Below are 24,311 nucleotides of genomic sequence, written 5' to 3'. Positions count from 1 at the left end.
AGTCAACAAAAATGAAGAAGCATTTTATGTGAATTTTTAAAAATACGCATAAATTAGCATATTTAATGAGTTTCAAAATTCTGTGTAGAAATTTTGAATCCCCCACCTAATGCTATCATATAAAGCAAAAAGAATTGTAATCAGACATGAAATGACGAAGAAGAAGCATTTTGAAATTCAGTCAACAAATAAAGAGGCATTTTCTGTGATTTATGAATTTCGCATAAATTGCCATAAATAATTTCTACTCCAAATTAAAATATTCTATGTAGAAGTTCCATGAACCCCATGAAGCTCTACCAGATGGAAGAAAAAAAATCAAAATCGGTCAACAAATAAAGAAGAAGCATTTTATGTGAATTTTTAAAAATATACATAATTTAATTTCGCATACATGTAAATTAGCATAAAAATTGTTCTAGTCAAAATTTCAAAATTCTGTGTAGAAGTTTGGTTGACCTCATGAAGCTCTACCAGATGGAAGCAAAAAATTTAAAATCAGTCAACAAATAAAGAAGCATTTTTTGTGAATTTTGAAAATGTGCATAAATTAGCATATTTAATGAGTTTCAAAATTCTGTGTAGAAGTTTTCAATCCCCCACCTAGTGCTATCATAAAAAGCAAACAGAATTGAAATCGGACTTGAAATGGCGAAGAAGAAGCATTTTGAAATTGTGGACGGATGACAGACGACGGACGACACGCCACAAGCTAAAAATGACATTTTGTGGGGTAGAAATGACGTAACTTGGAATTTCTCAAGTTGATGCAAATTTCAGGATTTTTCAAAACTATTTCCGTTTAAAAAATCGTAAAAAACTACATGTATGCAGAATTTTGATAATAATCGCTATTCATGTTATTTTCCAGGTCTTTAGATTAGCCAACATATACCAAGCCAAACCACAAACTATCTTACCACATCATCACATCAGATAGAAAAGAGTGTATTAGGCCTGCCTTATAAACGCACAAAAATTATAATTTAATCAATTCTCCAAGGGTTCATCATATCATCAGGCATACAGAAAGAGAGAGGGAGGGGGGAGTATCCAGTGAAACCCCAACAGAGGATGTCAATATTGACACGTCCTATCAGGTCATGTTATGTCCCATGCTACCGTTAATCATTAACCCTATGTCAACTGGAGCGAGAGAGTGGTGGTTGGGCTGAAAAGAGGGCCAGTTTTCACAGACAGAGGTTTGGGAGGTTTCCAGGACCATGCTGCTAAACACTTGATGACAACAAACAAGGCCAAGGAGGGCAACTCCCATGGAAATATTTGTGAAATTAGAAAAATTACTGAATATTTCAGTGCTATTGACCAAGGAAAGCAAAATCAACATCAAATTTAATAATAAAATATACTACCCCGAACAGAAAAAGATAGATTTGTGAAAGCAAAGTTTATAAAATAGCCTGAAAGAATATAGAGAACTTTTTCAATATTACAATGAATGTTGCAGGAATTCCCCCAAGACAGCAGAGATATACATGTACATGTATGCAGTAAATTTCTATACAAAGAAAGAAGAATGTGCATCCTTTGCTACAGGAATGTGAACTTTGTCATGTCGGTGCAAGAACACCCTTATACCTCGGTCACATTTGCTCTACGGCGGCCGTACTGCGAGTCGAACACAGCCGTTTTATTCATTTTTATTCAAACCACCTATGTATAGCTGGTACAAAAAATGTTAAAACGGCTGTTTTCGACTCGCTGTACGGCCGCCGTAGAGTAAATGGGACAGAGGTATTAACAACACACTTTCGTGTCTCGCATGCCCTTAGCAGGGCACATGAGTGCATTGCGTAAGGGCGTTCTTGCATCAACATGACAAATTCTTGTTACAGATTCATACCTATAAGGACCTTATTTAGTTTATAGGGGTTTGAAGGTGCAAAAAAAAATCAGCAGGTATTTTGATGCCTGAAATAGTTTTTAAAAGATAGCAATATTTTCCCAGTTGGGCAGGGGTGACTATGCTTAACTGCTTCTGAACTTGTGAAAGTGACCCTCTAAACATTCTTTGCCAATGATATCATTAGTGCAGAGTATACATGGAAGATGAAACCAGACACTCTTGGGAGACGAAGTAAATAAAAATTTCCTTCATTGGGCTGTCTTCATTTACCAAGAGTTTGCCCAGGCATCTCGCCAAGAGGGAAAATACAGAGATGGAAGAAGAAAGAGAGGGGCAAAATAATTTTTTATGAGAATAAAGAATATCTCAGAGGCTTCCTGCACTTCTGTGTGACACCAGGGAATGCGATTGATTGTGCATCGGTGAAGAAGAAAACAGCACAGGCAAGCAAGGAGAGAAATAGGTGAACTATGATGAGGGGGGGGGGTGAGAATGTTACAAGAACAAAAAGATTCAAGAGCAATTGTTCAGAGATGCAATAGAGGATGAGTCCGATGGGGGGGGGGGGGGGTAATAATAAAAGGGGATGTTCCTGTTCCTGTAATCAAACATTCATTTCACACAAGATCATAAGAAAATAATCAATTTATCAAAAGCACAATAATGAAAGGATAGGTTGTCAATAAATGCTCTAGTAAATCGAACAAAAACACTGAGACATTGGTAGAAGGCACCGTTTCTGATGAAATTAGATCCTCTCAGAAATATAGGCCCACCCTTTACAAAAAAAATCCGAACATTAATTAATTTTCTTTATCAGTTTAATTAAGATGTCTATATTAAATGCATGAATGACTGTAAATTGTGTGAGAACATATTTCATTGTTAAATTGCTAGAACTTTAAAAACCAAGTTAATATTCAGGTTTCCCATTCAATCCTTAAAACCTAATCACATAAATTTAATATTGATAGGACCTCTGAAAGTGTGCTTTATTCATCCATGATCATTTTGGATGCATATGATACAAAATTCACGGTTGAATAGAAAATTAAGCCATCTCAAATATCATAGTTCAAAAGGCTTCCCTAGACTATTGATCACAATCTTAGATCGATAATGATACTTTGATAACATATCATTATCACATGCGCAGGGAGAGTCAGACAGGTGGGCAATGTGCCAGACAGTTTTTACAACCTAAGCAAGTGATGATTTCATTTTGTCCATGAAAATAACATCCCTTCATATGTCAAAATAATTGTTGGTTTATACTACACACCTGGTGGAACACTTTCTGGACGAACTATTACGCGTTAACCTTCAAGGCCGGAACTTGGCAGATATCATAACTTTCATGTACCAGTAATTTTAGTGTTTCAAGCCATCTTGATCATTTTAATTTTGTGAAAAATATTTTCATTAGTCATACATATCTTCCTTTATTATTGATAAGGTAAAATGACAATTGACCAAAACTGCTCAAAATAATTGTTGGTTTATACTTCACACCTGGTGGAACACTTTCTGGACGAACTATTACGCGTTAACCTCCACGGCCGGAACTTGGCAGATATCATAACTTTCATGTACCAGTAATTTTAGTGTTTCAAGTCATCTTGATCATTTTAATTTTGTGAAAAATATTTTCATTAGTCATACATATCTTCCTTTATTATTGATAATAAGGTAAAATGACAATTGACCAAAACTGCTCCCAATTTTCACTGAGTTTGTACTATGAAATATACCAACAAAAAAAAAGTGAATCAAACCTAACAACCACAAACCTGTTAAAAACCACAATACAATTGTGTTTTACCAGAGATTGCCTGCCCAGAAGATACCATGTACATACATGTACATGTACGGCCTACATGTAGCGTACATTGAGACATAAATGATTGAATAAAATTAAGGATACATCCCCTCCATTTCTATAAAGATTTTGATTCCTTGAAATATATCACATTAAAAAATTGTGATTTCCTCATCTTTGTACATGTGTATTTTTTCTTGCATAAATCGTAAATAATTTCATTGCAATAACGGAACTCAACGGAAATCATGACTTGGCCCTTTATGTCATAAAACATGGCTCAAATTCATATCTCCTTTCCTCGTATTTGAATTTTATGTTAAGCCCATCATTTAAAGTGGTGTGGATGCCAAATGTACACTTTCATGGTTCTTATTGTCTTTTATAATCCATCATTCTCAAGACCTGTGTTCACACACAGAAAAGATATTTTATTTAAAAGGCCAGATGCTTGAGCAATGATTTGAATAAAAACATTTTTTTATCATTATTACATTTTAATTACATTTCTGTTTTGTACTCAACCTGTGGTAAAGTTATGTGGTTTGTTGATTACTTCAAATAATTTGAAGAACTTTGATGACTTTGAATTTATACATGTATGTAAGCAATACATTTACATGTTTTAGCATTAATACAGACCTGGATAATATTAAATAGACTTAAACTGTTATAACATGTAAGACCCTGTGATATATCCTACATTCCTGAAAACAAAGTTGCAAAATAAAAATTGACATCCACAAATTGAAAGTTAATAGTAATCTAAATGCATTTCTGGAAAGAAAGTTGCAAAATAAAGATTGATATCATCCATAAATTGAAAATTGATAGTATTCTAAATACAGCAATCTTATAAAACCTTGAATTCAACAAGGAATGAAATCATCTTGAAATAACAATGATAATTCAGGTCACAAATAAACCAAAGGTTAGTGAAAACTGAAACAGGGGGGGGGGGCACCTTCATGTTCTGCCCCTGCTGATAAAAGACTGTGACCAATGTATGCCATTAATCATCAAAGTTGGGATCATGGGATCAAATAGCCAAATTTATAGATACTACCTGTACTACCTCCAGCAGTTTCTTCAAAACAGGCACCAAAATACATGTAATCTATGCATGTTCAGTGATGAAGCTGTGATCAAATTCATTGGTTTTAGTTTTCATTTGGTTTTCTTTTTTTTCACAGAGAAGAATTTCAGTATCAATTTATTTTGTTTGTTGATTTGTTAAATTTCCCATCCACAGTATGGAAATGCCCAGGTCAGCGATCAGCTATTTATCACAATAATAACAAACTTCATTTTAGCAAACTGTTTTTCATTAAAATTACCATAATTGTAAGTATTTCTTCTTCTTCATATTTTCATATTACAGGAGGTACCATAAGAGTTCACCAATATTTGTATATAACCTAAGACTACATATTTATTGTCATTTTCCTTGAAACATGCTCAACATCAGTAACCAGGAAAATATACACTGGGGCTTAGGCGATATTACCCCTGAAATACCAAAAAGAGCTCTGGAAAATCCCTGATCACTGCAATGTTTAAGCTTATCATGACTGTGTGCATGTTATAGATTTAGGCAGTAGATTGAGAAATGTAGCCCCCCTGGATATAAAACAATATTTTCTTTTGCCTATTAGTAACATACATTGATCACCACACCCCCAAAAGCTAAATGCATACAAAATTGTAGCATTTGATTTGTGAATTCAATAGTGTATGCATGGTTCAGGATTACACTACCAAGGGGAATGTGGTTGAAAATGATACAAGAAACCTATTATAGATTTCAAGCAAGCGAATAGGATCGAATCAAAGGTCATCGACCTCCGTTAATCTGTGGGTTGTTTATGAGAGGAGTTCTCTAATGCTAAGGCCAGACATAAGAATAAATAATGACTTCTGGGAGAATACAAAGCAGAAATCCTGGTCCTCTAGGGTATTTCCCTTCATCATCAGTCTAACCATGACTAGGTCCATGTCTAACCTGCATTTTTTATTTCACTCTCTTCTTTTCTAGATACACTTCCATCAGACCCAATGTCACAAAGAGTTACAATAAATTCAAATCAATCTCAAATTGCAATTGATCTAAATTTAGGTAGTTAAGAGATTGATTGCAATATGAATTTGACTTGAATTAATTGCAACTCTTTGGGGCCTCCAGACCAATCCTTATCTCAATCCTCAAGATTCCAACAGATCCTGTCTCCATCAGCTCAAAAGGGGTATTCTTCTTTGAGGAATAGAATATGACCTTGTACTGTGGAGCATGCCCATTTATGGTATTACGAATACATAATTCCAAGCCAAAACAAAAGTGTATTGTCACCTATGAATTACATGTAATAGATGGAATAATTTGCGAACTACATGTAGCATGTTATTTTGAACTTATTTAAGGAAAAAAGTGAATTAAGGATTGTATCTTGAGAGGAAACTCAATAAATATATATTGTACCCATCTGATTGCATGCAGCGCATTAACAAGTTTTTTTTTGCTCGGTGACATACAGAGGAATTAAAAAGCATATAAATCATACAGAGCTTTGATAACATCAAAAAGCTGATATGCTACTTCTACCATGAAGCTATCTGTGTTTTATAGCTCCATGCTTCTACATTTAGTTTGCAAGATCCACCTAGTACAAACATGAAGCTAAAGCTCCATGGTACAAATATGCACAAGCTGGGTCTGAGAGGATTGATTGCTAATGTAGATCAGAAATAGGCAGATGATGTAAAACTCAGGCTGATGATGACAGTCCTTCTAAACTCCTCATGATTTCTCAGATTCAATCCTGTTCCTGATGATTCCCCAAGAATTTTGGAATAGGAAGATCATATGAAGACTAATGATAAATTCGAGTGGCAAATCTTCTTTCGCTTTAAATCTCTACAAGGTTGGAGGTTCAAATCTTTTCCCACTCTCTAATCAATAGAGTTTTTAAGATTATCAAATGTTTATCCTGCAGATTGACAGTACTTTGGCTTGGTGGGGATCAAGGGGGGAAGGACATTTGAATTCATCATGCTATGGGAACATGGGATTTTGATGACCATTCTCACAATTTTTCCACTCAACTCCGGGGGGAGGGGGGGGGGCACTTACATTGACGAGTGGATACCATGCGCGACCAAACAGCACGTATTAAAAAGGATGTCTTTTTCCAGATAGGGCACGTTATGTACGTAACGTAATAAGGGTGTTAAAAACACTAAAATAAAGAAAAAGGGGTATCTTTTTCGCTAGTAAAGCTACGTGTTTAGGGTCATATTTGCAAGGGTATGAAAAAGACTAAAATGTTTTATAAAGGACGTACTTTTTGCCCCAGCAGTCAACACTACTTGTTTAGAGTCAGATTTGCGCGAGGCGTAGGAGGTACTAAACCCAATGATATAGGTAATAAGGTAAAACCGACGTCCGTGACATAACAATTAAAATATCACTGTACTTCAATTCAGGGAATACTTGCCAAGGGTATCGTTTTGTTTCCAATACTTCTTAAGGGTAGGGTTTCACACACCAATACTTGTTAAGGGGTGCATTTTCAGAATACACTGTATGGAAAATACTTGTTTAGGGTGATTTTCGAGACCCCATGGTCGCGCATGGTATCCACCCGTCAATAGAAGTGCCCCCCCCCCCCCCCGACTCAACTACATGCAGACTACGAAAATCTTCCAAATACCCTAAGTAATTTTGTTTCTCATCAGATTCTTTACCCTATGAGGGATTTGGACAAGGCGCACTTTTTTCAACATTAAATTGAGTAGCTCGACCAACAATACAAAAGCATTGCTAAATAAAACACACTGTTGTGGCACTAGCCATTCTAGATGCTCAGATATATGAGAAAAGAGCCCCTGAGAACTTTGATTTCAAAATTTTCGCAACTTTAGCTGCTGGAAATAAATATGATTGGGTCGATAGAGGAGATTAGGAAATCAAGTATCAAAACGCAGTTTCATGTGAAACATTTAGACAGATGTGAACTGCATTTGAGCTTTGATGGAGGAGGGCAAAATACAAAACTCCAGCCTTTAATAACCGATCAATAGAGCGCCCATGCAGAGGTAGATGTCAACACCTCCTTCTGTAACGAAAGACAGGGGAGGGTTGCTTGTTTAAGGGTAAATAACCCTTGGTGAAAACATTGCCAACATTCCCAGTGATGATTCATGGACCACTGTCAATAGAAGATACCATGTACAAGTAAATTGAGATATTTGCATCAATTATAAGGCTATCAAGCAATTAAATGGGGTGTTGTCATCACACATTGGTATCATCAGCTTTGAATAAGAAGAATTAAGACCCCTCCCCTTAAAAAAGAAGAGTTCTATTTTAGGACATACCGGGTATATCACAAAATCATAAGCCATTCAAGAATCTTTTTCTTTGAAATTTGCTCATATTACTACTTAACAATCTTGACTGCTTATATAGATAAAGAATATTTTTAAATAGAAGCTCATCTGCCTATTCATCTAATATCAAACGTGATCCGTACTATTTTTGTTCAATGCTTGAAACGTTTTATAGCAATTCACTATTATGCTTTTCACATTGCATTTCCTTAACCCCATACTATCGGGCCCGGACTATCCTTAACCCTATACTATCTTTTTTTTTTATTCACACTGTCTTTCTTAACCCCATACTATCTGCTTAGCCGGAGTTAACGCCTTAACCCCGGACTATCCCACAGATCATGAATATTGATGTTTTACCATACAGAGCGTGATTAACGTGCAATTTCGACTTCTGTGATTGGCTATTGCTTAGCCCAACTTTTCCTTAGCCCAGTTTCGTTTCACACTGCATCTCTTAGCACCGCAATTGTGGTGCTAGCACCACAATAAGCCGGCTAACCCTGCTTTTTGCAGGGCCAGATAGTACCGTACTATTTACCGTGCTAGCCCACTTTGCTAAAACATAGTGTGAAAACGAAGTGGGCTAAGCTTAACCCCGGGAAATCAGTGGGGCTAAGGCTAAGGCCCCCCCTTAGCCCCACCAATTTCCCGGGGTTAAGGAAAAAAAGTAGTGTGAAAAGCATATATGTAGCTCAAGCTCTCACTTAAAGGAGAAATTACAGGGTACAAAGGTTTAATTGAAAACACTTAATCAATGATTTGAAATGGTGAATAGATAATACTCCATGATTAAAGGATATTGGCCTTAAATAACAATATTGACAGCTCTACAATGAAACTCTTTTCCACTAAAGAATATAAACATTTCGTCCAATTTCTTGGTGTACTCCCAGACTTTCAGATTCAAAGTTTTAAATAGGCATACATATCTTCCAATTCAATAGAAGGAAAATAAATAGGGAGGTTCTCTCAGTGTTTGTACCTCGTTTTGAATTTGGCTTTCAATGAATTATAGCATGCCACAAATCTCATTCTAAAATTATTGGTAATTTAAGTGTCTTATTTTTGGCTAGTGTTTTCATTATTACAAGGGTTAGGTTGGAAATCCCCAGGTACCACGCCAATGGATGTCATCATTAACTTTAAGTTATTCCATGATGTAAAAACTTATTTGAGCCAAATTTAAACTTGAGTAGGCCCACCCCAAAATATAGGCCTAAGATCTTTTTGCAATCCTATTGATACAGCTAAATGGCTGCTTCTAAAAGTGATAAGTATGTCAAAACTTGTTTTGTTTTCATTTTAATTGCATACAAGAAATATTTCAAGACTCCACCGCCTTAAGAGAGAGAGAGAGAGACAATGACATCATTGAGTCACAAGGGAGTAAATGAGCAATTGCAACAGGAGGTGTGCTATCGATAGGAGCATAGCTCAAACATGATCATACAGATTGTACAGCAGACTTGACCCCTCGTCTTTCAGCACCACCCATCAACCCCCTAACCACCCCAACTTCTCTCTCCCGAGGGAAATCCCCATTTCAACGGGTGGGTGCCTGCCTGCCCCCCAGTGCCTGGCTGAAGTCGGATCAAAACGCCCCCTTTGGCCATCTTACAAAGCAAATAAAGCTTGAATAGTCTCGCCACCCAATATGCTTCATTAACTATTTGCTATGCGAGGACAATATTTAACAAAAGAAGCCTAAAATACTTTGAGACTAGCCTTTCAATAATATGATCATCTTTCATAATCATACAGATTTCTACTACAAATTCAACTTTCGCTTTCGACAATCCCTTGTTGAACACGTTTATGCTAACAGGTCATGCACATAAACACAAAAAGTCCTAGTTAAAGACAAACTCAAATACATGTAGTCAACGAGCAAACAGCAATTCAATAGAAAGCCTTTTTGAACCAAGGTGAATTGTTATGCCATCAAAATAAATTATAAAGTAATTTTAGAATATCAAATAATGATAAGTGGCTGGGAAAAGAGTAACACAGATAAAAAGCTGAAAACTGCCAACACAGAGAGGCACACAATGAGAATGTGAAATGTTATATCAAAACAAAACTTTGAAGAAGACCCTTCGTACAATGGAATGCCTTGCTCGTTTTGCCAATTAGGCCTTCTGATTAACATTTTTCTTAATAATTTGGTATATGTACATGTACATGTACATGGTATCTTTTATATACTGTACAAATAAAAAATGGAGGTAATTCTTGGTGGCATTCTTTCATAATTTCTTTTGTGATCCTTACCAATACCACAACCAGAATTTATCTTTAAGCATGGTTCTTCAGAACCAGTCCATGACAATATGACGTGACAGGGATGCAATTAGTGGCGTTGACAAGTTGGGATTTCTCGTAGACTCATAATTTTCGTCCCCCTTCGGTACAATAACAACACAATGTTACATCACAAGGAAAAATTGTTATTTCATCTTTCACTCAGCTTGTAGAGGCGCTAATTTTGTCTGCTGTTGTCAAGGAAATGAGCGTATCATATTCACACCCGACCTATTCAGAGGAACAAATAGAATAATAACTGACAGTTAAGCCTTGTTTGTTCAGTGCTGATGATAACAATGCATGACGAACACTGTTTGTCTTTGCTGTGGAGGAGTTCATAGGAATAAAGTTAATGTCTTCATTAGGTGGTTTCAGACCGCCTCGAAGTTCGTCAGTTCCAGGTATTCTCTGATCGGGAAATTTACCCCGATCAGAAAATACCAGGTATTTTGGTAATGTGAAAGCAAACTACGCGTAATTTCCCCGAAAGAAAATACCCGCTAAATAGTAGGTACTTGGCGAAATTACGAGAACTTTCGCGGGGATTTTTCCAAGGTCGCAGGTATTTTGGCGATGTGAAAGCAAATTACGGGAACTTTTAGCCCAGCGTGTCGTTGGGTGCGGCGCCGTGGGTGGCTGCTGGGCTAGTGAATTTGAATCTCGCGCCTTGCTTGCTTATCAGACCATACTGCGCATGTTCGTAACTTCAGGAACTACTTCAGGAACTTATCCCGAAGGGTATGTTTCAGGGTGGTGTGAATGCAGAAATAATTAATGGGTATTTTTCAGCCTAAAAAAGTTCTCGTAATTTAACGGGGATTCTTGTGATCGAGGTGGTTTGAAACCACCTATAGTTGTTGCATAAACTTTTAAAACAATCAGTCAATAGCAAATTAAAAATAAACGTAAGTCAAATAAGGTATAGATACATAACAAATAAAAATTAGGCATTATATTATGGCAAAAGAAGGAAAATACATTGAAACATACGAAAAAGATCGTTTTGATTTACATAAATCCTCAATACAACTCGTTTATTTTCTTTCCACAATTTTTCTTCTATGAAGAATCCAAAGATCTCTTTTAAAATTTGAATCCTTTTTAAAAATTGTATATATTGCTTCATAAAGCAGTTTATTGTAAGATGAGATGTGGTTGGTGCCCATTTCCACCTTGTCTTCCTATAATAATGTCCTCCAATATTCTCTGTTTGATACTCTTCTTTCTTCATTATTGGGAATCTGCTGTCAATGAACATTAACAATGAAACTGCATTATCAAGGAACTACTGTATAACAAAACACAAAATATTTATCGAAAAACAACTGTTCAAGAGAGAAACAAATGACCATTTCAAACCTTATGAGAAGTTAATTTTGTAAGATTTTGGTTAAAAGGGTCAACCCTGCCTGAGTGAATATGATTGCATAAAAATGGCCATAATGCAATATTTGAAATGGATTGTAAGGTAAAGTGATCACTTTACGAATGGTCAAGAAATGAAACCAATCCGACATAAAAACAATCAGAGAGGAAAGGGGGACTCAGCTAAGTGATGGATATGTGGACACTTCTTGCACTTCAGAAGAAAAATCATCAAAACCTAGGACACAAAACTATAGACACAACTTAGAGGAAGATTTCAAATAAAACTCAAATACATGTACAACTATGGCAAATTAAACCACAAAGTCTATTAAAGAAAGTGGGTTATAAATATTCATGACTTAGCATATTTTCAAAGACAGCTATAATTAAGCTCACTAATACATGTACATGTATATAAACCTAGATTGCTTTTTTTTTCCAACAAATCTATCTACATGGAAATTCAAGCCAGCATGAGATTTTCAATTACAAGACAGAAAGAGAGAAAAAATAAGTTACATACAGGATTATATTGTATTTTTGAAGCATTACAAAGAAGAAATCCTTTTCGCTATAAACCTCAATAAAAAAGTGATGCATAAAGAAGATAAACTGATGCACTCCTTCCAATTGGTTCTGACTTGGGACACTTGGCGTTAGCCTTTACCCTCCCTCCGATCAGAATGCAAGATGATAGGGCAGGACCAGTGTTGCTTGCGATTAGTCGAGGAGGAAGTCTGATCTTAAATAGAGCGTTTAAACAAGCGAGGGCTCTTTTCTTGTGCTGACAGAGACCGGTCATGATTGCTTGGTTCCTGTCCCTCATTAAAACAACTTCCCACCCTTCTGGGCTATCTATTCACTTTATCCTCCTCTAGCTATACTTCTCAATTTGACCCGTTTGTTTAATAAAAACACAAAAATCCCTACTCTGCCTCTGTTTCAATCAACATATCCCACCGTCATGTGTGTAGCTTGAACTTGCATTCCATCAAGTTCTTTCTAAAAAGTCTCCATCTCTAGCAACAAACACCTCCTCTTGGCCGTCTCTTCACTCTACCCTCCTCTCGCCAATTTTTTGAGAAAAAAAAACACAAGAATCCTCACTATGCCACCATTTCTTTCAACATTACCCTCCCTCATATCATGTACAACATGTATATAGGTTGAACTTGCATTCTATCAAATACTTCTAAGAAGATCTCTCTTTTCAACCAAAGTAAAACAAATTTCTTCATCTCTGGCAAATTCCAACCCCTTTTCTCATTTTTTTTTCAATCTGTTTATTCAATAAAAACCATAGAAAAATATTCACTACTTACCTTTATAAAGCCCTTTAAGCTCTTTTTTTGCAGAGCTCTTGCAAATCAACACACACCTGATACTTTTCTTTTAAAGTCAATATCTTGCTAACAAGCTGGTTTGGCAGAAATCATACATGTACACTTCAGTCTATGAAAATATCAAGGCCAATGTGGAAAATATAACCCAAATAGCTCCTAGGTTAAGGCTTGGTTTTGGCAAGGAAATTGTTCAATCTTATCCTGGGTACTATACGCTACAATTCCATCATTTTTACTTCATTCAATCAATTCCATAACATTCTTTTGCCACACAAGTAGAATTCAACATATTCAGGTTGCATACATATACTTTAAAAATTGTACTAAAACTGATGAAATTTTAGTAGTCAGCCTTAAGTGAAGTTACTATATCTGGCAGGTAAAATTTAAAAGATATCATGAAAAATGCTTCTGATTTTAGCAGAACAAAAAAAAAGAACACTGCAATACTACATGTACCTCACAAAAGTGAACCACCCGGAGGATAGATTTAACTTTAGAACCCAAACATTTCCATCATAATGGACGTACATGTAGGGGCTTTCAGACAAGTGTCTGTAGCATTTAGCAATTTGCATGATTTTCTTTTCATCAATGGGGGCTATTAATGGAAGAAAAAATTAATTATGAATTTCAAATAATGGCAACAAGTGTTTTCTAGTGATGTACATGTACATCATTATAATACATTCATTATTTGGTGGAGTCCACAGTGACCTCTCTCCATTTCTTTCCTTTTCTCCACTTCTCTCCCTCATTCTGTTCTTCATACCCTGGCTGCAATATTTTGTTCGCATTTTCTCCCATCTTTTTTTTTTTTTTTTGCCAATCCACTGGAAAAACATATGCCAGGAATGGATTAAACCTAATCTGTATAAATATTTTCATATTTGCCAGGTAGAAATATCTTAGCAAAGAATGTCAAAGGGTGCAAATCTGACTATATGAGGAAACAGGTTGAACTGCACAGTGCCAGATGGACCAATGGAAATTTAGACACTCAAAGTTTAAAGGGGATTTCACAATTGGCCGTGTGACTGTTTGCGACCATTTGCTTTATGTGCACAAACGCAACAGTCAAAGATGTACATGTGCAACCACTTGTAAAACCCCTTTAGTACTTTCCAAAAAAATTTAGTTTTAATAGTTAGCTATCTACAAGTAAATAATTTATTGATTCTGCATATTGCAGTGCCATCAATACACCGATTCATAGATGTGGAATTGTGGGAGTTTGCAGTCAAGTTTGATATTTAACAAAAATATTGGGCTGCTTCAACTTGCCAGATAACAAGGATGATTTAAGCCTCTTGACAAGTGATCTACAGACCCTATTATGATAAAATTAGGTGGAAATCATCTCTCATGTAAAATACCTTAAACACCTCGTGCAGAAACCATGCTTTTATGTTGGTATTCTAATTTGATTCATAATTGTGATTCTAAGTAAAAAAAAGTTGTTTGAAAACACCCAAATTTATAATCAATCATTCCTTGGTCTAGTCCCCCTCCCCCCACCCAACTCTATTTGATTCTTATTTACTGCTAATATTTGAACAGGTGTTTTAAGAAGGGAGAGCTGTCTGGGCTAGTTAGCTGATGACTGAATCAACCAATTTCACTGTAATAACAATTTATTGACAGCGATCAAACAGTTCACTTTCAACAATAAGTGTAAGGTATTTTCATTGAGTAGGAATGTTGAACTGATGATTATTCTCCCACAATATATTGTCCACTCAGTTTTGTGACTTGTCAATAACAGCAGAGTAGATCTACCGCCCACAGAGTACATGTGTTCATAGTACAATTACCAACCAATAGAATTGAAAAAAAGAGAAATCTTGTAATTCAATAAAAGAAAATATATATACATGTATGAACAAAGGATTAAGTTAATATCTACACATACAGTTGTATATTATGGAGAGCAATAAAGAGGGTCATAACTCATAACCACAGATATTTGAAGCAGACCTGGGGCCAGTTTAATGAAGAGTAACAACTGTGATAACTTCTCCATTACGGCAACTACATAGTAACAGGGCTCAGTAACCAATTAAAAATGAATTTTTCTATGGAACTGGTGAAGATCCTTTATAATGAAATGGGCCCCGGGGGCCGTTTCATAAAGCTGTTCGTAAGTTAAGAGCGAATTTAAGAACGACTGGTGATCCTTTCTTACGCGCTAAACCGTCGCCAATGAATATACCATTTACCACAAGAAAGGATCACCAGTCGTTCTTAAAGTCGCTCTTAACTTGCGCACAGCTTTATGAAACACCCACCAGGTACTAAAATATTAAATAGGACAGTAGTAGTTGACACATGCTTAATAATACTATCCCAGTAGAACTACATTTAAAAAACTTACCAAGGTATTAGCTTAGCTACTGTAATTCATTTTACAGTCAAAGTTACAGATTACACTTATCAACCCCACCCTACCTCCAACCTTAAACACAAAATTTTTTTTTTTTTAAGAAATAACAATAAAATCACTAAATAAAGCTAAACAAGTGGAATGCCTCTGGCCGTCTCACCTGCATCACGCGATTCAATATAGCAGCAGTGCTGATTTTGAAAACTACTATAACTCGCACAAGATGTTCAGTGATACTTGGTTACTCTTATTTCCACGTTTTATGAACTAGACCAATACACTTATAGAGATATGATGGCAATTCAACAAATACCCCCAACGTGGCCAAAGTTCTTTGACCTTACATGACCTTTGACCTTGATCATGTGACCTGAAACTCGCACAGGATGTTCAGTGATACTTGATTACTATTATGTCCAAGTTTTATGAACTAGACCAACACACTTTCAAATTTATGGCTGTAATTCAACAAATACCCCAATTTGGCCAAAGTTCATTGACCCTAAATGACCTTTGACCTTGATCATGTGACCTGAAACTTGCACAGGATGTTCAGTAATACTTGATTACTATTATGTCCAAGTTTCATGAATCAGATCCATAAACTTTCAAAGTTATGATGGTAATTCAACAGATACCCCCAATTCGGCCAAAGTTCATTGACCCTAAATGACCTTTGACCTTGGTCATGTGACGTGAAACTCATGCAGGATGTTAAGTGATACTTGATTAACCTTATGTATAAGTTTCATGAACTAGGTCCATATATTTTCTAAGTTATGATGACATTTCAAAAACTTAACCTTAGGTTAAGATTTTGATGTTGATTCCCCCAACATGGTCTAAGTTCATTGACCCTAAATGACCTTTGACCTTGGTCATGTGACATGAAACTCAGGCAGGATGTTCAGTAATACTTGATTAACCTTATGGCCAAGTTTCATGAACTAGGTCCATATACTTTCTAAGTTATGCTGTCATTTCAAAAACTTAACCTCAGGTTAAGATTTGGTGTTGACGCCGCCGCCGCCGTCGCCGCCGCCGTCGCCGTCGCCGCCGCCGCCGCCGTCGCCGCCGCCGTCGGAAAAGCGGCGCCTATAGTCTCACTCTGCTATGCAGGTGAGACAAAAACCATTTATCTACAAACATATTCATGAAGTTAGCAAAGATTTCTTTTAAATCTTTGAAATTAATAATTTTAAGTGACAAAATTTGCATTAAAAAAAATATGGATCAATATCTGAAACAAGGTTCAGGTTCAATTCCCACAAAAAGTAATTACACTGTCAAATACTGTATGTAGATTTGCACCTCTGAGGATATTTAAGGTCTACTTTGACCATATCACACACAAAAATGGTCCACTGATATGAAAACAAGTTAAAATGTGTACAGGCTCTGTGCTACTATTAAGGTATAAATTATTGTTCACTATTAGAAGAACCACCATTGATACTGAGTTATGAAATGATATAAGAAACTACATGTACCTCCCACTATATAAAATGCTTGGTACAAAGGGTATTAAATCCACTTTTGATGAAAATCTTGTTATTAATAACAGGCTTCTATACCTATCTGGTTGATCTTCAAACACAAGTTTTATCCTCAATTTGCATTGCATCTATAACAAAACATAATTTGTAATATCATGTTTCCATAGCTGCCTAGGTACAAATATAGGTAAACAAGATGTATTTTTCTCCAAAGTACTAAAAAGAGGTAGTGCCTTTTGTAAGAAAGGTCTTCAAATACAAGTCTGAGCTGATAACAACAGAAATATGCTGCCCTAACTGACAGTTTATATATTTACATGGAATCACTGGCTCATTAGACCTTAGACTAGTCAGACTGGGCAAGTTCTAAAAAGAAAAAGCTAACAAAAAACCATGGCGAATATTTTAATATCTGTTTAACACCTCAATAACTGGGTTCAATGAATATTTGTTTAACCATCTATAAAGATCTGGAGCCGATACCATTTAAAAAATTTACACGATTCATTGCATCGCTATGTCAAGATCACTCTTCCATATCCTTCCACACTTTGTTGTAAATCTATATCAAGAAAATTTAACACATAAAAATATATTTTGTTCTATTGCAGAAAAGAAGTTCAAGAGGTCAAGACTTAAATAACATTGATGATTTTAATTGCTGATTAAAGATTAAATCTTATCAGTACATTTGAAAAGCACTTAGATAAAATACAAAACAGTGATTTATCAGGGGGTAAATATTGACTTTAAGCTGAATGGAATGATTTTTTTTTTAAGGACAAAGCAACTTTTTACCACATTGTCCAGTCACAAATGAGAATGATAGTTTTATATATCATTCATTATGGTTTCAATTATAAGAAATGACTTGTTAACTTTAAATGTGCTTTTTTTTCTACTTTCCTGTCATTATCAAAGAAGTCATTAAACATTTTTTTCAAATTACAGAGATGTGACCTTGTAATAAGCAGTGCCAAAAAAATTGCATGATTTGTCAATTTTAAAAATAAATTCAACTTTGGTTGGCATGAAAATGAAAGGTAAAGGTATGCTGGTATTTAAACCTGTCATACATATACAGGAATTTATCAATCTATCCCTCTAATTTAAGTGACATAGAAAATAGACCTACATTTTTCACAGTTGTCATACTTGTATCACACTTAAGGTATTGAAAATATTCCAGGCCAGGGGTGGGCTATTTAAAAAAAATATATATAAAGACCAAGAAGATGGATTCTTCAATAATATAAAATTAATAGATACTTTATTTTCATTTCATTATTATTTTATCTTAATTTCTATTTCAATTTCTATGACTTTTTTTTAAATAGGGAGAGGTTTGATTGCTAGAAAAAACATTGCAGTATTCCAAAGTGAAAGCTAATACCTCGGTCACATTTGCTCTACGGCGGCCGTACGGAGTCAAAAACAGCCGTTTTAACATTTTTACCAGCTACTTACTGTATTGATGGTTTGAATGAGAATTAATAAAACAGCTGTTTTCGACTCGCCGTAGAACAAATGTGACCGAGCTATAAACAACTCTTTATGAATTTCAAAAATACATGAATCTGTTTCACATTCTGCAATATTGAAGAATTATCACTTGTAAAACATACATGGGGAAAACTGAAAATGGATATCATAAGTGAATCAAAACCTAGGCCCTTTTCGCTCAACACTTATTGATTTTGACAAGCTTAAATTATTTGATTATGAAGATATTATCTGCTTAATCCTTCTAATCAGGAATTGCCAAAAGCTGTTTAAATTCATTTCCATCAACAAGCAAGGTGCTAATTAGATATTGAACATTATAAATCCTTTTCTCATCATTTTGGTTCTTTGCCGTTCCTTATTCAATATATCATTAGATTCAAAATTTCACATCACTTCAATAATTAAAACTAATCTTCACACTTACTGTACATGTAGAGCCACAGGTAAATGTAGGATTTCATAATCCATTCCTTATGTTATTATTGGCATTGCAATAAGGTAAAAATAGATATGTAAAAAGTTAATGATGAAATTTAGTAGTACATAGCTGACACTTTTAAGATATCAACTCTTTAAAAGATTCTTGAAAAAAGACTTGCATGCATAGAAGTAGTGAACTACTGTACTCACATTAAAATCACATGATCGCCCTAGCATACACTATGTGACAAAAACTGAGCATTATTTAAAAGAGAGAGAGAGGGTAAAAATCACTTTCCCATCAAAATGCGGTCAATTATGCAGCGCACATTTTCAGCTGAACATTACATCTCGATCAAATGCACAAACACATGGCAAGCCGCCGCCCCTACCCCGTCAGTACAATGGCAATTTTCACTAGCCCTCGAGGGCATGAATGGGGGAGAGGGGGGTCAACTTACATCTCTCAGCCTCATTTGACAGCTGCCGCTTTTGTAAAGTCACAATAGCATCTCTGCTGTGCGTCAGTCTACGCTCATAACATTGCATTCAAGTACATTCAATGAAGTGTTACACCTATTATCACTCCAAAGGGTGTTCGCTCAAAAAATAACCTATTTACAGCTGCTACATTTTCCCCTTGCCACCTCCATCTTTCTTTTATTTTGTTTCCTTAATTTTCTCCCACGAGGCTTTAGGAATAGGGAGCATTGATTTTATTTTCTTGAAAGATGACTAAATCATTTCAGCCTTGATTCAATAAAAAAAAAATAAAAAACAGTCATCATGTTCATGAAGAGTTATATCAATGGAATCCATTTTAACACTTAACACACATACTGATAAGATCTACCAAAAACACTTTTGAATTTGTTCAAATTACAGAATCATTTCAATTCTAGAGCCCACCTATTCTCAATTCAATTTCCTTTCATTACAATCAATTCAGTACCCTGCCAATTGAACAGTCAACAAATCACACAGAGAAATCACAACTATTTTCTACACTATCAAAAGATGGCGCTATACACTTTTTATATGAAGAAGGTATACAGGGCAACAGACAAGTAATTTTTTCTCCACCTATAGTCATGAATGCCATATAAATGCAATGAAAAAAAAATTATTATATTGGATACATTCAAATCTTTACCATTTGGTAGTTCATGAATTGTAATATCTTTCATATCCTAAAAAGATTTTTTTTCAACACTTTAACTGTAACACTTTAACTGTGTTGAGGAACAGCAACCTAGACTATCCTAAAATCTTGGTTGTAGCACTAGTGATCATGGGTATTCTTGAGCCACTAATAAAACTCACATAAAATCTACCTGTGACCAACCAATGTTCTCTCATGTTTTCCAGTAATTGCTCTTCTTTATCTTGATGTAAAAAATGTTAGGGATTTAATTTAAAAAAAACTTCCCTTAACTTTCAAAGTACAGATTCAGAAGAATCTTAAAAAATTACTGTATCTAATTACAGGTCAAGGTGAAATTAAGTCTGATGTAAAGGTTCCCCATAATTTCATAATAATAGCAAAATTAGACTTTGATTATTTTCCTGTGGAAAAAGGGGTTTCTTGCAACAAGACGTAAATAAGGATGATCAACACCAATTTTCTGAAAAGTGCATTCATTAATTGAAGTTAATGTAACCATAGAGATAGTATGGTATATCATCAAATATGTGGAAATGTAGTATATCCATCCTCTATTCAGAGTAGTCCCGGAAATCAGTTCAATGCATGTTTCATAATTATATTATCAAATAGTTTGTTTTTTTTCCAAAAAGAGGATAGCTAGCTTTCCTCATTCAATGCATCATCATTCTAGATATACAGTAGATAGGGCTTTTCAAAAATATATTACATGTGTATATCTAAAGTGATAGAGCTCTGGACTCTGAAAAGTTTATTTCACTGATATTTCAGCATTTTTAAAATTAACTTTTCTAAAATAATCACTTGTATTTTAAGTATGATATTAAAGCCATTCTTAAAACCAACTTAGCTCAAGTAATAACTTGTACATTTTAAATCTATAATTCAGCATCAGCTCACATACCACACTTCTTTACTCAACTTAACTAACTCAACTAATACGAAACTCAATTCAACTCAATCAACTCAAGTCAAGTCAACTCAACTCACTCACCTCAGCTTATGAAATCACTTTTATTTCAGCTGATAATCACATTAAAATTTTGAAGCACCAACTCATTCCAACTACTGAATCTTTTTCTTTGATTTTCAATTCAGTACCCTGTATTCAAACATATATGAGAAAATCTCACCAGTTCAGTGTATTAGCATGTATAAACTTGCTTCGTTACACATAATATGTAGAATTTATCACTTGTGAAAGAATTTAATATGTACTTACTCAGGTTTTTTGGCAGTTATTGAGTTCCCTTTCTTTGTCTTTTCAGCCAACTTTTTCTTATTTTCTTTCCGCTTTTCTCTCTTTGCTTTGGCTTCCTCATACTCTTCACATTCTAAAAGAAAAATGGCAAATAATATGAAACAAAAGATTTAAATAGTAATGATATAACATATACAAAATGAATATATTACCATATGAAGCAAGAGCTGGCTGCAAAATTCATATTTCATATCACATACATGTATACCAAATTTAATTTGAATAGTTATTTCTTCTCAAGTTATGTCCTATCCGTCCTATATATTTTTCACTCATGTGTGCTCCAGCCAATAGAGAGAGCTTTTTTGACAGTTAATTCTCACATGACTCCCATACATTAGCTGGCACACATATATTACATACCGTTCACATTTGTGTCAATTATGTTATGTTTTCTAAGTTGTAAATTGTTTATCACTTTACCTGGGAAATAAAATGAAAGAAACTACTCAATGGTAAAGACACAAAGAAGAGAACTCTACAAGAAAGGTCAGACATCCACACACAAAGACTATGTTACCAATCAAATGAGCCAAAACTTTTTGATAAAGGCAAAGAACATATTCTTGTTAATCGGCATATAATTTCACCCAAGATAATAACATTATATATTTCATATTTTTGCTTGAATCTGATGAGCAGAAGAAGTCAGTGAGGGAATAATTTTGTTACTGTGTATGCATAAACTGTCTGAAATATCATGCTTGAGACTCAATGGAAGGTGTCTGGAATTCAAAGCAAAATACATAGTTTAATTAATTCAAGTATTGAGTACTAAATAACATAAAACACAGCCCATCATTTTCTCAAATTAAAGTGAAATACTCATTTTGCGATTGAAATCAATATTGGGTCTATTCGATGGCTCTTTGGTCTTTGAAAACATTTTCAGTTTCATGATTTTAAAGACAGTATTCAATTACATGTAGCTACTGAAGTCAGAAAAATCAGTACATGTATATTACTTAGATAAATACAGTCAAATTGATATTAAAATCATGGATTTGGTCAAGCATGAGAGACATCTCTACACTTATTTTGAATTCTTACATGTAATTTACAAGTACAGAATTTCTTTTGCAGTAATCTTGAGCTATACAGGATTACAATTTAGTTTGAGATGTAAACAGCCTAGCATTTTGCGATGACATGAAATTTCATATTGCTTCTCAGTCTGAATTTTTGCTAGAACTTGGCTTACTGAAGGGTGATTCCATAAAAAAGCAAACCCTTATTATATGTCAAACTCAAATTTTTCTCCAGTTTTACTGCACTTCATGAACTGCTCAAGCTATAGTAACTCAATAGCATCACAACGTTTGATGTGAAATAGAAAACAGAGACAAATAATTTCAAGAGTTTATAAAGCCCCAAAATACTTAATGGGACTGTCCGGAAGTATAATAACACAAGTATTCTATTGGATACCACTTAGCCAAATTTCTTAGCCAAGCAAAAAAGTAAGAGTTTTGCTTCATCCAATTATTGAATTAATGTGTCAATAAATAGTAACTTACCTTTTAATTTTGTGATTCCATTTCTTCTACATCTGACCACTTCTTTTATTCTTGATTTAATTTCTTTCTCTTCTGCAAAGATGAACATGAACATTGGCACCAAAACTATTTAAAGCTAGAATTCTATCTTGAAAAAGTAAAAAAAAAAAATCACCAAGTAAACTGAGGGCAGGACAAGAGCTGGGCATTGTGGGATGCACTTTTAATTCAAGCTGAGTGGGGAAGCTATGAATTGATGCATAGGTTTAATGTCCAAGCCCAGTCACGTTCTTTAATAGACCAGTTCATAGTTACTTTATGAATAATTTTGGTCAAAGGAGCTTTCATTTCTTTCATTATCATAGGCAGATTTCAAAGCAAGATATTATGTAAGCATGCCTTACATATCAGGATGAAGAAATTGAATAGACCTGGGGCGGTATTCTGAAAACGTTCTTATCTTAATTTTGTTCTTATCTACGTCACGATCTCAAATTGGTATTCTGAAAACGTTCTTATCTTTTTCTTATCTTTTGTTCTTATCTCTTTCTTATCTTGCTTTCCATCCTATGCTGAGCGCGTAAATTCATTACTCACGCATACAATACAAAAGCGCGCTAAAGAGATAAGAACAAAATAAAAATAAGTGGTATTCTGAAAACTTTCTAATCTTTTTTCTTTCTTATCTTTCATGATATTTATGATAATATTTAAGATAGCTAGAGGCTTATCACATTTCATGATGTCCGCGTTCTTTCTTGCTCAAAATAGATGGCCACTGGTTGTAACAAGTATTCTTCCCACCCTTTCTTTCATCCACCCTTTATTTTGTTTTGTGTCTCTTTTTTCTTTCTTTGTTTATTTTCTATTTTTCTTCCTTTCTGTCTTTCTTCCTTTCTTTCATTCTTCTTTTATATCTTTGTTTTTATTCTTTTGAACTTGTTAATTTCTTCCTATTTTTATTTTGCTTTGTTTCTTTTATTCTTCATCTTTCATCCTTTTTTATTTTCCCTTCTCGTTTTTTTCCTTTTTTTTTTTCCTGACTCTTTATTATTGCTTTTCCCCCTTTCCTCTGTTTCTTTCTTTTTCTTTCTTTTTTTTCCTTTTCTTTCTTCCTTCATTTTTTTTGTAATCTCATATTTCTTCCTTCTTTTTCTTTTTTTCATCTATTATTTCGTCTTTATATTTGTTTTTCCCCCTTTTTATTCATTCATTTTATTTTTTCCCTTTTCTTTCTTTCTTCCTTCCCTTAATTTTAAAATCTTTCCCCTTATTCGTCTTTGTTATCTTTCTTTTATTATTTTTTTCTTTTTATTTGTTTGGTTCGTTTTTTTTGTTCGTTTGTTCTTTCTTTCATTTTTTTCTGCTTGCTGACACTTTTGTGTCTTACTTTCTTTCTTTTGATTTCTTAAAATCTTTTTCTTTATTCTTTCCATTATTTTTTCTTCGTTTCTTTTTTTAAAAATTCATTCTTCATTTTTCCTGTCTTTT

The 24,311-nt window shown here is 34.5% G+C and overlaps 1 protein-coding gene across 1 annotated transcript in view; it reads right to left on the bottom strand.

Annotated features, from left to right (window-relative positions):
• The window catches only part of LOC129264935 (transcriptional adapter 2-beta-like), a 60,757-nt gene that overhangs the window by 20,235 nt on the left and 16,211 nt on the right, over positions 1 to 24,311 (bottom strand). Inside the window, exons 11-12 of the mRNA XM_064101957.1 lie at positions 22,842 to 22,913; positions 21,286 to 21,397 (exon numbers count right to left, since the gene is read on the bottom strand). Of these exons, the coding sequence (XP_063958027.1) occupies positions 21,286 to 21,397; positions 22,842 to 22,913 (184 nt within the window). The remainder of the gene's footprint in view (positions 1 to 21,285; positions 21,398 to 22,841; positions 22,914 to 24,311) is intronic.

The sequence above is a fragment of the Lytechinus pictus genome, chromosome 7, assembly GCF_037042905.1.
Source record: "Lytechinus pictus isolate F3 Inbred chromosome 7, Lp3.0, whole genome shotgun sequence".
Taxonomy (NCBI): Eukaryota; Metazoa; Echinodermata; class Echinoidea; order Temnopleuroida; family Toxopneustidae; genus Lytechinus; species Lytechinus pictus.
Note: the sequence above shows the minus strand (reverse complement) of the source record. Positions and strands in the feature narration are given on the sequence as shown.